The following is a 15,642-nucleotide window of genomic DNA, read 5'->3' on the forward strand; positions in this document are numbered from 1 at the left end:
ACATGAGAGCAGCGAGAGAGTGTAAAATGTATTTTGTAGCTGTATGAGAAGTGTTTTGTGTGTGTGTGTGTGTGTGTGTGTGTGTGTGTGTGTGTGTGTGTGTGTGTGTGTGTGTGTGTGTGTGTGTGTGTGTGTGTGTGTGTGTGTGTGTGTGTGTGTGTGCGCACGCGCATGTTTTCATGTGTTGACCTTGTGATTCGAGACAATGCATGGGCTCTTGCTGCACTCAGGACACTCCTGCCAAAAGCATCACCGTGGGAACAGGAAAGACACTTCACCTTTTAGTCATTTTGTAGACACTTTTATCCACAGCAACTTATAAATGAGGTACATAACAATATTTTGTCTTACAAAGATCAACAATATCTGCAGTACTGCACTGTCAAGTTTAAAGAGTAGCTAGAGTAATATACTGTTGTACATCAATTTATCACATTTATGTGTAAATCTTTGGTTAATCTATTCTTATAAAATTGTTGCATGATTTTTTTTTTTTTTTATATATATAGGGTTTTGTGTTGGGTTTAGGGGTTGTGTTGGGTTTAGGGGTTGTGTTGGGTTTAGGGGGATGTGTTGGGTTTAGGGGTTGTGTTGGGTTTAGGGGGTTGTGTTGGTTTTAGGGGGTGTGTTGGGTTTAGGGGTTGTGTTGGTTTTAGGGGATGTGTTGGGTTTAGGGGTTGTGTTGGGTTTAGGGGTTGTGTTGGGTTTAGGGGGTTGTGTTGGTTTTAGGGGGTGTGTTGGGTTTAGGGAGTAGTGTTGGGTTTAGGGGGTGTGTTGGGTTTAGGGGGTGTGTTGGGTTTAGGGGGTAGTGTCGGGTTTAGGGGATGTGTCGGGTTTAGGGGGTTGTGTCGGGTTTATGGGGTTGTGTCGGGTTTAGGGGGTCGTGTCGGGTCTGGGGGTCGTGTCGGGTTTAGGGGGTCGTGTCGGGTTTAGGGGGTTGTGTCGGGTTTAAGAGTTGTGTTGGGTTTAGGGGATGCGTTGGGTTTAGGGGATGCGTTGGGTTTAGGGGGATGCGTTGGGTTTAGGGGATGCGTTGGGTTTAGGGGATGTGTTGGGTTTAGGGGATGCGTTGGGTTTAGGGGTTGTGTTGGGTTTAGGGGATGCGTTGGGTTTAGGGGATGCGTTGGGTTTAGGGGGATGCGTTGGGTTTAGGGGATGTGTTGGGTTTAGGGGATGTGTAGGGTTTAGGGGATGTGTTGGGTTTAGGGGATGCGTTGGGTTTAGGGGATGCGTTGGGTTTAGGGGGATGCGTTGGGTTTAGGGGTTGCGTTGGGTTTAGGGGGATGCGTTGGGTTTGGGGGATGCGTTGGGTTTAGGGGGATGCGTTGGGTTTAGGGGGATGCGTTGGGTTTAGGGGGTGTGTTGGGTTTAGGGGGTGTGTTGGGTTTAGGGGTGGTGTTGGGTTTAGGGGATGTGTTGCGTCTGGGGGTCGTGTCGGGTCTAGGGGGTCATGTCGGGTCTAGCGGTCGTGTCGGGTCTAGGGGGTTGTGCATAATTTTTAAAACCATTCTTATGTAAATTGTTGCATGACTTTGTTAATTTACCATTTTACACACAGAAATGGTAATAAAAAAAAACATTAAAACAACAGATTTCACAAATTGCCAAATTTCTGAATGTACTTTTTATTCCGTAAAACAGCTTTCTGTAAATTGTCGAATCCAAATTAAATACATTTATTACATGGTTCACAAAATCAGTCATGATTTACACAAGAATTCGTTCAGTTTACTTTAAACAGTTAGTATGCTTTGATGGTTGTAATGGGTGTGTGCATGCTTTAGTGTGTTGTTCTTGTGATTCGAGACGATGCCTGGGCTCTTGCTGCACTCCTGCCAAAAGCAGCATTGTGGGAATGAGAGAGACAGAGTGAGAGAGAGACAGAGTGAGAGAGAGAGAGAGAGAGAGAAGGGGATCTGAGTCTAGTGCAGTCAGCAGGAAAGTCGCTCACTACCTTGATTCACGGACGGGACAGAAAGAGTGTAAGTCAGCCATGTGTCTCTGAGCACTAGCACTAGCATGCAGAACATTCCAGAGAAGAGGAGAGTCACAGGAAGCCTGCGAGAGTCCCAGATGTCCCAGGATGGTGAAGGTCACAGGGGCTCCATTTTGGACGCTGACCCAACACAGGTGTTTGAGAAGCAGGTAGACGCTGAGCAGGAAACCCTGATGATGGAGCTTACACGACTGGTGCAGAAGAGTTTGCGAGAGAGCAGCTGGTGGGAGAGGAGGGGTATAGACTGCACCATCCTGACCGCAGTGTTCATCACTTTGCCCGCAGGTACATTGCACTCAAACACACACAATCATATACACTTTGACAAAGTTTCTGATATTGATATTTTTATTATTTTTATGTCATGCATGGTCAAAATATACCACAAAAAATAAGCAATTAGGATGGAAATATGTTCCTGTTATATACCAATATAAATACATTGAAAGTATATACAAATATATATTTGTATTTTTATTAAAAAGATAATTTTATATAAAATATATGCGATCCAAAAACAACAGTGTAAATATAAAATTGACCAAAACTAAAGTTGACCAGAAAGAGAGGTGGTGTTGTTTTTTTTTTTGGGTCATTCATTAGTTTTAAAGCCTTAAAGGGATATCATATTTCCATATTTTATTATACTATTATTAATAAGCTCCTTTAATACAGGTAATCCCTTAAAATAACGGATAATTCTGCTTGACATGTTGCGTTTGTGCTCCGATTAAATATCAGCCACTTCTGGGAGAAACAACACGTCGTTTGTTTCGCTCTTTATCTTTTCTGACTTCGATGCGCTTTATTGTCATGCAGTAACACACTGACATGGTGATTGATATGTCATCATGAAAGAGACCCTCCCCTCCAAATCTGAACACAAGTGCTCACAGGAGATGCATTTTAGTGACCAGGTGTAAACAGAGATGTGACTCACCTGACCACATGTGATCGGATGACCAGAGACACATCGTAATACCAGGTGGAAATAGAGTCAAAAGGAGTTATTTACATTTATCCATTTGGCAGACGCTTTTATCCAAAGCGACTTACAGTGCACTTATTACAGGGACAATCCCCCCAGAGCAACCTGGAGTTAAGTGACTTGCTCAAGGACACAATGGTGGTGGCTGTGGGGATCGAACCAGCAACCTTCTGCTTACCAGTTCTGTGCTTTAGCCCACTACGCCACCACCACTCCATCACACTAAACTCCAGTCACTCTAAACTTTGGTTTACATTTACATAAACCAAAGTTTACATTTGGTGAATTATGAACTCTGAAAATACGTTTGACCAATAGAGCGCAACAGAGCCCACCTACTTTTTTCAGCCATCTTGGTTCCGGAAGTATTTTTCCCATTCATTTTTCCCATAGGGATTTCAACATCCTTCATGTGAGTTGTTGTGGTGGTGTAGTGGGCTAAAGCACTGAACTGGTAATCAGAAGGTTGCTGTAAAAGAAAACCGAACATAAACATGACTCGATGATAACGTTACAAAACAACATAACACCAACAAACCTTGACCAAGGACTAGAGAACATGACGGTATAAATACAAGGACATAAGCAAACACTTGACAATTACAACCAATAACAAGATAACAAGACTACTAAATAACAAACCAATGAAAAGACAAGACACATGAACATGAGGGAAACAGGATATCACATGACTAGACAAGGAGGTGAACCAATTTCAAAATAAAAGACCTGAAAACATTCAGCATGAAACGAGAACACCCAAACACGTTACACAGACATGCATCAGAAATTAGCATAATCGCTAATCCAAAAGTTGTTTGTAATATATAGTTGGTTATAAAGATAGAAACAGTACATTTATTTTCATGCAAAATATTCATATACAGTATATATACACATATATAAGTAGTTTGAGAGTGCTAGTTGAACATCTCGATTGCATCATTCAGGAGTGGGCGGTCACTGCAGAGCTCTTTTGGCGCACATTGTTGGCCACGGTTCTCTGATTGGTGGAGGGTTTCTCTTCAGGACTCATGGGTAGTGCAGTTCTTTACTAAAACGTCCTCTATTAAACATGATTTAATGGTTTCAACAGAAGTATGTACCATTGATGAACAACCTCAGAGCTCGAGTAGGGCTGTCGTTAAAAATCAAACTTTGTGGGATTTCTACTCCGAGTCAGACTGTTGCACTGTATAGAGGATCTTAATGTCTCATGTGGACCCGTTAGCTCAATGCAAAACATCTAACTTTGAATGTGCACAGTTTGCCGTGTTGAGGGAAATTAAATAGTATATTTTCACATTTGAAATGTATTATTATTTGCAAATGTAGTCATAGAGCATGACATCATATCTTGTTTTGGATATTGTTCAGTTGTCTAAAGTAAATTCAAAGCCACACTAATTTTATCTCTCTTTCTTGTTCTCTCTGTAGGGTTCCTGTTGTTGGGTTCGTCTCAGCCATTGTATTTCCTGTTGGGTCTGCTCATTATGGGCGTGGCACATGCCGTCATCACTGTTAAAGGGGCGCACATGGCCAGTCACGGCGCGCTCAGCGAGTCTCCGACCTGGGCCAAATTCTGGGCTGTTTTCTTTATCGAAGTAAGAACTGAAGATGGTTTCAGTTCTTATTTCTCTGCATGAGTGTGCAGGGCAATAGTAGGGAAATGGAACCATGGTATTGCCATCAAATGTATCATTAAAATAAAAATAAATATGCAAATAGAGCTAGGTGTGATTTAGTATCAATACTGAGGTACTAGGGCATCGAATGTTGAGATGGTATCAGCAGATCATGTGGATGTTGGAAGCTCATTCCACCACAGTGGAACAGAGAAAGTGAAAGATCATAAATTCGAATTTGAGCCTTTGAGCCTTGTATTTGATGCATTATGGGGCGGCTGTGGCTCAGGTGGAAGAGCGGGTCGGCAACTAATCGCAGGATTGGTGGTTTGATTCCCAGCCCACGTGACTCCAGATGCCGAAGTGTCCTTGGGCAAGACACTGAACCCCAAGTTGCTCCCAATGGCAGGCTAGCACCTTACATGGCAGCTTTGTTGTCATTGGTGTGTCAGTGTGTGTGTGAATGGGTGAATGAGTCACAGTGTAAAGCGCTTTGAATACCGCTAAGTTTAAAAAGTCGCTATATAAGTGCAGACCATTTACCATTTCAAATGATTATTGATGGGATAAAAATGCAGTTCAGCTAATTCTCTGTGACATGTAAAGAAGGGAAAGAATTTAGCTGAGAGTAATTCTTCTTGAATTAACTTTGGGATAAAGTGGATTTAGGTTAACTCAGGGTTTCCATCCTCTAAAGAATTTAAATTATCCATTTTGATCTCTCTTGTAATGAGATTGAAACGTTCCATGGTAACAGGCTGTAAACACACAAACACAATAATGGAGCTTTTCCACAGCATGGTACAACTTGACTCAACTCGACTCTGCTCGCTTTTTTGGGGTTTTCCACTGTGGATGGTACCTGGTACCTGATGCTTTTTTAGTATCACCTTGGTCGAGGTTCCAAATGAGCTGAGCCGATACTAAATGTGACGTCAAAATCCTGCTGATCACTGATTGGTCAGAGAGAATCGTCACTATCAGCGTCACTGGATTTCTGATATGCGACATCAACCCGCTAGTTTTAAAGTTAGTAACAACAATAACAGTATCATTTGTTCACGTGACTTTCTAATTGTTAAAAAAGAAATGGCTGTGCGCAAAACCATGCCGTGGTCAATAAACGAGGTGCAGACGGTCCACTCGTTAGCGACGAACGAAACGACATGAAACGAAAAGGTCTTTCAGGAAGTGTCTCAGCTGTTGGACGCACACGGCTACCACCGGACCTACCAACAGTGTAGGGAAAAGTAAAAAAAAACTTAAAAGTGACAACAGAACCATCAAGGAAAAGTGGAAGTGGTTCGACCAAATGGACGCTATCCAAACCGGCGAGCAATGGGAGGGAGAGTGCCCTGGACTGGCATTGATCCACGATGGAGGATGGTACGTTTTGTTACGTTAACTCTATACTCTGCTTGAAAGCTTCACTTTATTTAGTTGAGCAGCTACTAGAAAGCTTCTAAAACAACCAGCCCAGTTACACTTGTGTAAAGTCACCATGCAACAACTGCTTTATTCAGCACAATGAGCTAGCAGCTAACAGCTAGCAGTTGTGTTATTGTTTATGGTTAGTAATGTTTGTGTCGCATTTAAGATGATGTCACGGCAGTAGAGGCGGCGCAACTGTGACGATCAGCCTATAATCCCACCCACGTTGAGGCGGCACTAAACTAAGATCGGAAAAGTAAAGCGAGTAGAGTTGAGGCGAGTCGAGTCGAACGGTAACGTGCAGTGGAAAAGTGTCTTAAGTGAGGTCCAAAATTTTAAGACCACTGGTGAAAATGCTCTTTTCTAATTGATTTTTTTTTTAATTATTTAGTTTTAAATAAATAACAAGAGAAAGGACCTTCTTTAATGTTTCTGGTTATGTTCTGCAAATCCTGTTTATTTTCAGGTTGAAATGGAAAAAAAATCCAGTTTCCAATGTGGTGTCAGAACTTTGCACCCCACTGTACCTGCACTTACTGTAAATGCAGACATGTGTCTCTACCTGTGTATGTGTTCTCAGGTGTGCGGGTCGTTCTCTGCAAGGGCGGGTGTACAAGCGCATGTTAAGATGCATCATGCTTACACTAATGTGATTGGTCTAGGAGACTCCAGCACCTGGAAAATCCCCTTCCTGCCTCGATCCGTCTACCTGTTCATCGCCCCTCTGGCAGTCCCAGTCATCACTCCTGTCGTAGCCATGGGTGAGTGCTGCGTGGACGTATATGTGTATATGTGGATTTGTAGCGCATATTCTATATATCCTAAGCAACAAATCCTATCTCTTCTATGCCAACTCCATGGAAACCTCAGCATTTACATTAGCCTTGTGTTACAGGTCAAATGAAGGGTCAATCGCCATCCCAGATCGTGCGCACAGTGTTGTGTGTGTGTCTGGGCTTTTTCTCTCAGTATTACCTGCTCAGGTGTGTGTCGGGGCTGTCGTGCGGCTCTGCTCTGCTGGTCATGCTGCTGTGTAGAGCCATGTTCTCCCTGCCGTACATACACGTCAACATATTTCAGGTGGGATACAAATACACAACCAATTTTAACCCTTCACTATCTTACACAATGATAAAGGGCTCATAACATGTTTCTCGCTCTTTTAAAATAAGAGATTGAGGTACTTCCTCACTAAAGGCCCATAAGAGTGATTCGGACATTACAGGTCACACTGAATGTTTCATGCTGTGGATTTAAAAGAACTGGCTCATGAGAGTCATTAGTTCAGGAATCGTTCAACACTGGACGCGCTGAATGAGCACATTTACATCCACGTTCTAACGCCGACTATGCTTAATAAGCCGACAACGCATGCGGTCATGTAAGCGTAATATACCGCGTTGCTTTATATGTGAAAAGGCCATTGTGGCAGGGCGGAGGAAGGGGCCGGGTCGTGATCATACAGACCCGGTCCCTTATCAGGCTAATCAAGCATCCGAGAGGGATAAAGGCCGACTGCGGAGGATTGTGCGGGAGAGAGAGATTTGCCTTTTAAGTTTCTCATTAAAATATTATTTATATTGAAAAGCCAGTTCTCGCCTCCTCCTTTCCATTGATCGCTTTACACTGGTGCCGAAATCTGGGGAGGAGGAGGGATACGCCGTAGTAGAGTTCTCGCCACTACCGTCCACCCCAACGGAGCAGCCACGGCCATGTGCCAGGGGACGGAGGAGCCCGGCCGCCTGGAAGTGGATGCCGAACGCGAAGGGAGAAGGGGCTCCTAACCGACCGCCTGGAGCGGTCAGGGCCGCTGCCAGGGGCGGAGGAGTCCACTACCAGCCACTGAAACGTGGCGGGGTCTGAGACCGCCGACCGCGAGCGGGGAGGGGCTCGCTGCCGACCTCCTGGAGCGGGAGAACCGCTGCCAGGGGTGGGGGAGACCCCTTCTGTTCCCCGAGAACGTGGCGGGGCATTCCATCCACCAGGGGCTGGAGTTCTGCCTCCGATCCGCCCAGAGAGGCGCGGCTGTCGTCCGTTAGATGGTGGAGGAGAGGCCGAGGAACAAGCTACGGCGTATCGGAGAACTGGCGAGTCAGTGGTTTTTTTTTGTTTTTTTTAACTCTCTCTCTCTCTCTCTCTCTCTCACTGTTGCTCCGCGTTGGCCTTTTCCCTCTCATTTAAATTTTACAGTGTTTTTTTGGGGGGTACTACCATGTTACAGGAAGTACCCTCCATATTTAATTATTTATGTTTCCCTCCACTTGTCCCCTCCCTCGTCCAGGTAGACGGGGATGACCTGCTGGCAGACGGGGCAAAAGGCACGCCCCTCCCCATGGAAAGGGGGTGTACGTCATGCCGGGGGCTCCCCTGCCAGAGAGAACGAGGGAGGAATGTGGCAGGGCGGAGGGTTGGTGATTATACACACCCGGTCCCTTATCAGGCTAATCAAGCCTCCGAGAGGGATGAAGACCAACTGCGGAGGATTGTGCGGGAGAGATCGTTTACGACATGTCCGTCATGTGTCAGTTTGCCTTTTTAAGTTTCTCATTAAAATATTATTTATATTGAAAAGCCGGTTCTCGCCTCCTTTACAGCCATAAATGGCTTATGAATAACCCAATCACAGGGGTACATTTTTGACCATTACACCAATTTCATGTGCCGTGTAAACACCTTACCCACTGTTCTTACCGGCTCATGTGTGCACGAGTTGAGCGCATGCCTCTTCGCGGTTTGACGTCAAAAGTAGAGGATAACGCGATTATTTAAATTGTCATGGAATCAGACTACAGGAGTTGCGCTGTATGTTAACGGAACCGTAAGTCATTTATACGGTTCTTGTAAAAAATTTAACCGTTTCTTGGTTTCCAACCATAGGTGTAATAGATACTTAAACTTTCAATATGCAAGACACCACCATTGGAAAAAAATACAATAATAATAAGTGTGTTATATGACGCTTTTAAACAATAACACCACCCAACACAATCACGTTAACTAACCCATGTACTGCAACTCACTCATACACTACAGTAACACTCAAGTACATTATTCTGTCAACTCTCTCTGGCTCATAAGAGCAATCTGTCTCTCTCTCCATCCTTCCCCCTGAGACCCCTCAATACGGCTTTGTTCTCTCTTCTGCACACAGAGGTTCACACAGTTCATTTGTAGAAAATGTAGAGAACAATTCATGCATGGTTTTCCCAGGCAGACCAAAGAGAAAATGTACTTTTGTGTTGTGCTGATCCTCAGAGGAATTTCTGCTGGTTTAAAGCTTTTAAAGACCATCAGTTTGGAGACTGCAGAATAATGTGTGTGCTCTTTGTTTTGGCGAAAACACTCCAGTGTTGGATTCACATCTGTTGAATGCATTTGTGTGCTATTGTCCGGTGTTTGTTGTCACTATTTAGTTTGGATCCCTGTGTTGTCACTGTGTCTCTCAAGTCACTGAACATATTTGTAATGTTTCTCGTAGATCACACACTTAGCTAAGGGTTGGTAAGGATTGACCAAATTCTACACACATTTTGTAGGAATATATATATTTTTTTACATTTCCAGTGTTTGTGACTGGCTAGTTTGTGGTGGTTGGCTAAAATGGGGAGTCGTTTTGCAGTTTACAGAGTCCACAGACACCTATTTTAGTGATTCATGTTGTGAAGAAGGCATGCTTGGTTGATGAAAAGTAAAGTTAGTAATGAAAGTAAATAAAAGAAGTTAAGGAAGTAAAGTATGTTGGGTTTGTAAAGTAGGTTAATTATAGTAAAACTGCAGTTTGCGTATCATCCAAACCGTTCAACAGACGATGCCATCGCCACCATCCTCCATCTGGCCCTCACCCACCTAGATAAAAAGGACTCATATGTTCGAATGCTGTTCATAGACTTCAGCTCAGCATTTAACACAATCATTCCTCAGCACCTGATTGGAAAGCTGAACCTGCTGGGCCTGGACACCTCCCTCTGCAACTGGATCCTGGACTTCCTAACTGGGAGACCTCAGTCAGTCCGGATCAGGAACAGCATCTCCACCACCACCACACTGAATGCCGGGGCCCCACAGGGCTGTGTGCTCAGTCCACTACTGTTCACTCTGCTGACTCACGACTGTGCAGCAATGTGAGTCAGCATCGTCACATCCTCAAGTTCGCCGATGACACGACCGTGGTGGGTCTCATCAGCAAGAACGACGAGTCAGCATACAGAGAGGAGGTGCAGCGGCTGACGAACTGGTGTAGAGCCAACAACCTGTCCCTGAATGTGGACAAAACAAAAGAGATGGTTGTTGACTTTAGAAGAGCACAAAGTGATCACACTCCGCTGAACATCGACGGCTCCTCTGTGGAGATCGTCAAGAGCACCAAATTTCTTGGTGTTCACCTGGCAGAGAACCTCACCTGGTCCCTCAACACCAGCTCTATTATCAAGAAAGCCTAAGTCTCTACTTTCTTCGAAGGCAGAGGAAAGCACATCTCCCACCCCCATCCTCACTTCATTCTATAGAGGGACTATTGAGAGCATCCTGAGCAGCTGCATCACTGCCTGGTTTGGGACTTGCACCGTTTCGGACCGCAAAGCCCTGCAGAGGATAGTGAGGACAGCTGAGAAGATCATTGGGTCTCTCTTCCCTCCATCAAAGACATTTACAAAAACACTGCATCCATAAAGCAACCAGCATTGTGGACGACCCCACACACCCCTCACACAAACTCTTCACCCTCCTGCCGTCTGGCAAGAGGTACCGAAGCATTCGGGCCCTCACGGCCAGACTGTGTAACAGCTTCTTCCCCCAAGCCATCAGACTCCTCAATACTCAGACTGGTTTGACACATGTGTCCTGAGTTGCACTTTAATTACTGTCACTTTATACCTGGTTGCTACCTCAATAACTGCTATGTGCATAGAACACTATCTCATTTGGCATTTTTAGAAACTCTCATCTTTTGCACTACTGTGTACTGGTCGGCGCTGCACTGTCCCTCACTGTCTCTCACTGTCCCTCATTTTCCCTCACTGTCTCTCATTGTCCCTCACTGTCCCTCACTGTCTCTCACTGTCCCTCACTGTCCCTCACTGTCTCTCACTCTCACTGTCTCTCACTGTCCCTCGCTGTCCCTCGCTGTCCCTCACTTTCACGGTCTCTCAACGTCCCTCGCTGTCCCTCGCTGTCCCTCGCTGTCCCTCACTGTCCCTCACTGTCTCTCACTCTCACTGTCTCTCACTGTCCCTCACTGTCCCTCACTGTCTCTCACTCTCACTGTCTCTTACTGTCCCTCGCTGTCCCTCGCTGTCCCTCACTCTCACGGTCCCTCACTGTCCCTCGCTGTCCCTCGCTGTCCCTCACTGTCCCTCACTGTCTCTCAATGTCTCTCACTGTCTCTCACTCTGTCTATTGTCCTGTAAATTTTTAGTAATTTATTGTACTGTCCCGTACTTTCTGCACATGTTTGCACGTGCACTTTATATTGGTATGTTATTTAGTCTGTGTAGTCTCATGTGGTCCTGTGTTTGTCCTATCTTGTTTTATGTAGCTCATGGTCCTGGAGGAACGTTGTCTCGTTTCGCTGTGTACTGTACTAACTGTATATGGTTGAAAGACAATAAAAACCACTTCACTAAACTTATTCTTCTTTCTGTACTTGCTTAAGTAAAAATGTAGGTTAAGTAATGAAAGTAAAGAAAGTGAAGTACAATAAAGTACAGAAAAGTAATTGACGTAAAGAAAGGAAAGTAAGTTGGGTAAAAACAAATCATGTAAATCAAGTAATGAAAGTAAAGAAATTTAAGTAAGTTAAGAACAGTAAAGTTTAGTTAATAAAGCAAGTAATAAAAGTACGTACAGTAAAGTTGAAGCTGAAGTTTATTTCTGCGCTGTTTAGAGTTTGTCTACATAGAAAGTTCAAAAGTGCACAAACGATCCTGTTTTCATGACATGACAGCTTTAAGTCATCATGCTTGTTTTGCCGTGACTCATGAGTTTTTGTGTGTCTACATGTGCAGCACATCGGTCTGCCAATGTTCTCTTCAACCTGTCGACCCAAACGAATCTATCAGATGACTCACGGCGTTCTGAATCTTCCTCGAAACCCTCTGCTGGACTGGACATTCGGTCATTCCCTCATCAACTGCCACGTAGAGCATCACCTTTTCCCATACCTGTCTGACAACATGTGCCTGAAGGTAACCATGTGTGCTTATACTGCGGTTTATAGTATGTGGGCTCAATTTAATTCCATTTTAATTAAATGTGCTTTTTATGACATGGCAAAAACTTAGCTGCCAAAGTGTTGATGAAAAAGTGCAAAAACAAGTCATTTAAGGTCAATTAAGGTTGTTCAAATGGAGTAAACAAGTACAATTAACAAATAAAACATGCAGAGTAAAAAAGGGATTCACTTAAGGAAGTGACCTTAGTCAAACAAGTCTAAATAAGAGTGTTAAATGACGGTAAATATGCCAAAAACAGTAATAATGAGAATAAATCTGTCTCTGTCCCTCATGTTCTCAGGTGAAGCCCATAGTGTCTCAGTATTTAAAAGACAAGCAGTTGCCTTATCAGGAGGACGGTTACCTCTCGCGCCTGAGTCTGTTCTTCCACAAATATCAGGAGCTGATGGTGTTTGCTCCGCCCATCACAGAACTGGTGGGAGTGCAGTGACACAGGGAGAAGACGATTGGATGAAGAGATAAAGAGGAGAAATGAGAACATGGACACAGAAGGGAAAGCCATTGTGCTTTTCCAAATGCTTAACGGGTGCATGAATACAATTTTAGAATTAAGAAGCGATCAGAAGAGCATGTTTAGCAGAGATGATACTTTCATTCTTATTTTGACATTTGTCCTTGAAACAGGAAGGGCTTGACCTTTTTTAAAATAGCCTATAGCCTTAATGTTTTCGTCACAGTCATGCACCGTGATTGGCTACTTACTTTCGCTTATCAGAAGTCAGTATTATGCCGTATTTTCACTGCATCCGACAAACAACAAATGAGAGAAGTCGTTAATCTCTATTGAAGAGTCGTACTGGGGCCGCGTTGAGTTCTGTCCATCTGCGGATGCCGAATTTTCGGAGCTTCAGATGCATTGAAATATTTCAACATATGTGACTAGGCCATATGCAACCACCCGACTGAATGTGACATATAGGGTATGACAAGGTTGTATAATTTAGTAGTAATACATAATGATGCATTGTAAAGATACCAAACAATCAAAAAGAATATTTACTTTTTTTATATTTTAATTTAAAATTTGTACGTGTTTCAATTGAGATCAAATGTAGAATTTACTTCATATTTTCACATTCATGTTTAAACTAACTTTATCAGAACTTAATAATTTCTGCTATATTTACTTTACCACAAAATGTATATTTTTTTATTTTATTGTAGTAGTATTCTCTTGGTACTGCCTTTCAATTTAGCTGATTCTCGTGGATTCAATCATAATAAACACTGATTGAACAAAACAGTTTTTCCCCCCTGTAATACAGTACAACAAAATGAGTGAATATTAATCATGCATTTAATACTTTAAACTCTTTATGGATAGAAAGGTGGGCGCTATATCACGATACACGTTTAGTTTAAAACAATAAAGTCTCTGTATACATGAGTCTGGCATATGAGGTCTCATTTGAAAGCTTAGAATCTGAAGTTTTTAGAGATAGAGATCACTTCTGCATTTATGTTACTTAAAATGACAAAATAAGGCCTCAAAACATTTGCGTTGAAAATTAGCGCCCCCTAGAGGTAACTGAGTATAAATATTTATATATAAATAAATCACATAGCACCTAAATGGACAAGTCATATATCAAACAAAAGGTCTCATTCTCAGGAATGTGACTGTACAGTTACATTTTGCTGCCCTAATACCACAGTTTGAAAGATGATTCCTGTCATCAAATACAAACATCTCTTTTATAATCCAATAACTGCTGCTGTAGGCCACAACTAGCCAGATGAGCCATTTCTTACTTGTCTGTAAACTTGCTTGGCTGAATAATCCAATGTTATATCTTAGATGTCCAGAACAAAACACGCCATCCAGAAGTATAAGCATGCAAAACAAATATGTTTTCGACTATTGAGATTATACCATCGCAAAGGGGTGGATCTCAGCTTTCTAATGACATCTAGATTGAGCTTCTAGTCCACTCAGAGGCCGAGATATTCAATGAAATAATAAGGGTGGTGCTTGAACTGAACATTAGACTGAATGTCAATGGACAAGCAAATCTGTGAGGGCTCAAATGCATATAGTAGAATATAGATTGCTATAACTCTCATAGACATGAACTAAAAGCCATTGAAAATGTCAAGGATGCTTTTGTGTGAACCAATAAGGAGCATTTCCTTTCATTCGGTTGTTTGATCACACCTTTATGACATCACTTCCTGACCCTGCTTATGACATTATTGAATGTAAGATCTTTGCCACGTATGTGCTGACATCATATCAGTGGTAATGCTGCACTGCAGCTGGCATTGTACCTGACCTCTGACCACAATCAGCTCTGAACTTCAACATGCGACTGTATGAACACCATTAAGATAAACATACCTAATCTATTTTCACTGGGTGGATGATAAAACAAGTGAAAAATGCCATAGATTTACATTGAAGGTGGAACTCAAATCATATCTAGAGACCATGTGGACAATTGTGACTTGGGCCAGCAAGCAATCGCCCAGAACATCCTGGCAACCACTTAGCAACATGCTAAAAGCCATCAGAATATAAAAGCAATGGCATAGCAACTCTCTGACATTGTGGTTGAGTTTTGCATGTGCAAGCTGCACTCATATATCTTCAGAAAATGTTTTTATGATGGTTGTACATAGGTTGACCTATTAGAATTAGCTAAAAGCCTAATACCCAGTACAATATTAATACTCATAGTAGAAAAATGAGTACAAGTACCCATAATGAACATGCATTAATTACTTAATTATCACATAATACTCACATTTACAGAAGTGCAGTTGTAGCAAATGTTTTATTGTTATTATGATTGGTTGAAAGTGTTTGTTATCGATGAAGAAACAGATTTGTATGCACTGATGGAGGTCAAGTTTCTGATTGTTTTAGGGATTTTAACCAAAATCGTTTGACAAGCTTTCACTGAACACAAATAATGTACTGTAAGTGCATATGATGATACTGAGGTGTGTATGTGTGTGTGTGTGTGTGTGTGTGTGAGAGAGAGAGAGAGAGAGAGAGAGATTGATGTTCTTTTTGAAATGTAAGATTTGATGCATTGACTTTACTGACCAAATAAACCAAATAAAGCTGTAAGCTGAGTTTAAATGTGTAAATAGCATTCAGTTAATAATGACTTAATGCTGCACTATGCATCTTTGTGCTCTCTAGGGACATCTGTGGTTAAAAGTTAAAATTGCAAACAATTTGCGGAAGAACACTTTACGTCAGTCGTGTTTCGGCAGATAAATCTCATGATTCGGGACATCGCCTGTGCGTGATCATGATTGGGAGATATTCAGAGCCTACTATACTTATCAACTGAAGAGGTGAAACTCGTGAAATGGCTGTTACACATTCAATAGAAGACTTTATTATTTTTATATTGTACAACC

General features: G+C 42.7%; 1 protein-coding gene across 1 annotated transcript; it reads left to right on the forward strand.

Annotated features, from left to right (window-relative positions):
* The first annotated feature begins 226 nt into the window (after window positions 1-226).
* LOC127626549 (fatty acid desaturase 6-like) lies at window positions 227-15,319 on the forward strand. Its single transcript, XM_052102426.1, has 7 exons — window positions 227-327; window positions 2,013-2,281; window positions 4,422-4,588; window positions 6,621-6,801; window positions 6,936-7,120; window positions 12,043-12,222; window positions 12,551-15,319. Exons 1-7 carry the CDS (start codon window positions 323-325, stop codon window positions 12,698-12,700), a joined length of 1,137 nt encoding a protein of 378 aa, XP_051958386.1. The 5' UTR covers window positions 227-322; the 3' UTR covers window positions 12,701-15,319.
* The last annotated feature ends 323 nt before the right edge of the window (window positions 15,320-15,642 follow it).

The sequence above is a fragment of the Xyrauchen texanus genome, chromosome 33, assembly GCF_025860055.1.
Source record: "Xyrauchen texanus isolate HMW12.3.18 chromosome 33, RBS_HiC_50CHRs, whole genome shotgun sequence".
NCBI classification, from domain to species: domain Eukaryota; kingdom Metazoa; phylum Chordata; class Actinopteri; order Cypriniformes; family Catostomidae; genus Xyrauchen; species Xyrauchen texanus.

Bases quoted from the DNA above. Each gene is read 5' to 3' on its own strand.
- LOC127626549 (XM_052102426.1), top strand. The intron at 2,282-4,421 runs GTACATTGCACT...TTCTCTCTGTAG, and splicing joins GTTCATCACTTTGCCCGCAG to GGTTCCTGTTGTTGGGTTCG. The intron at 12,223-12,550 runs GTAACCATGTGT...TCATGTTCTCAG, and splicing joins CTGACAACATGTGCCTGAAG to GTGAAGCCCATAGTGTCTCA.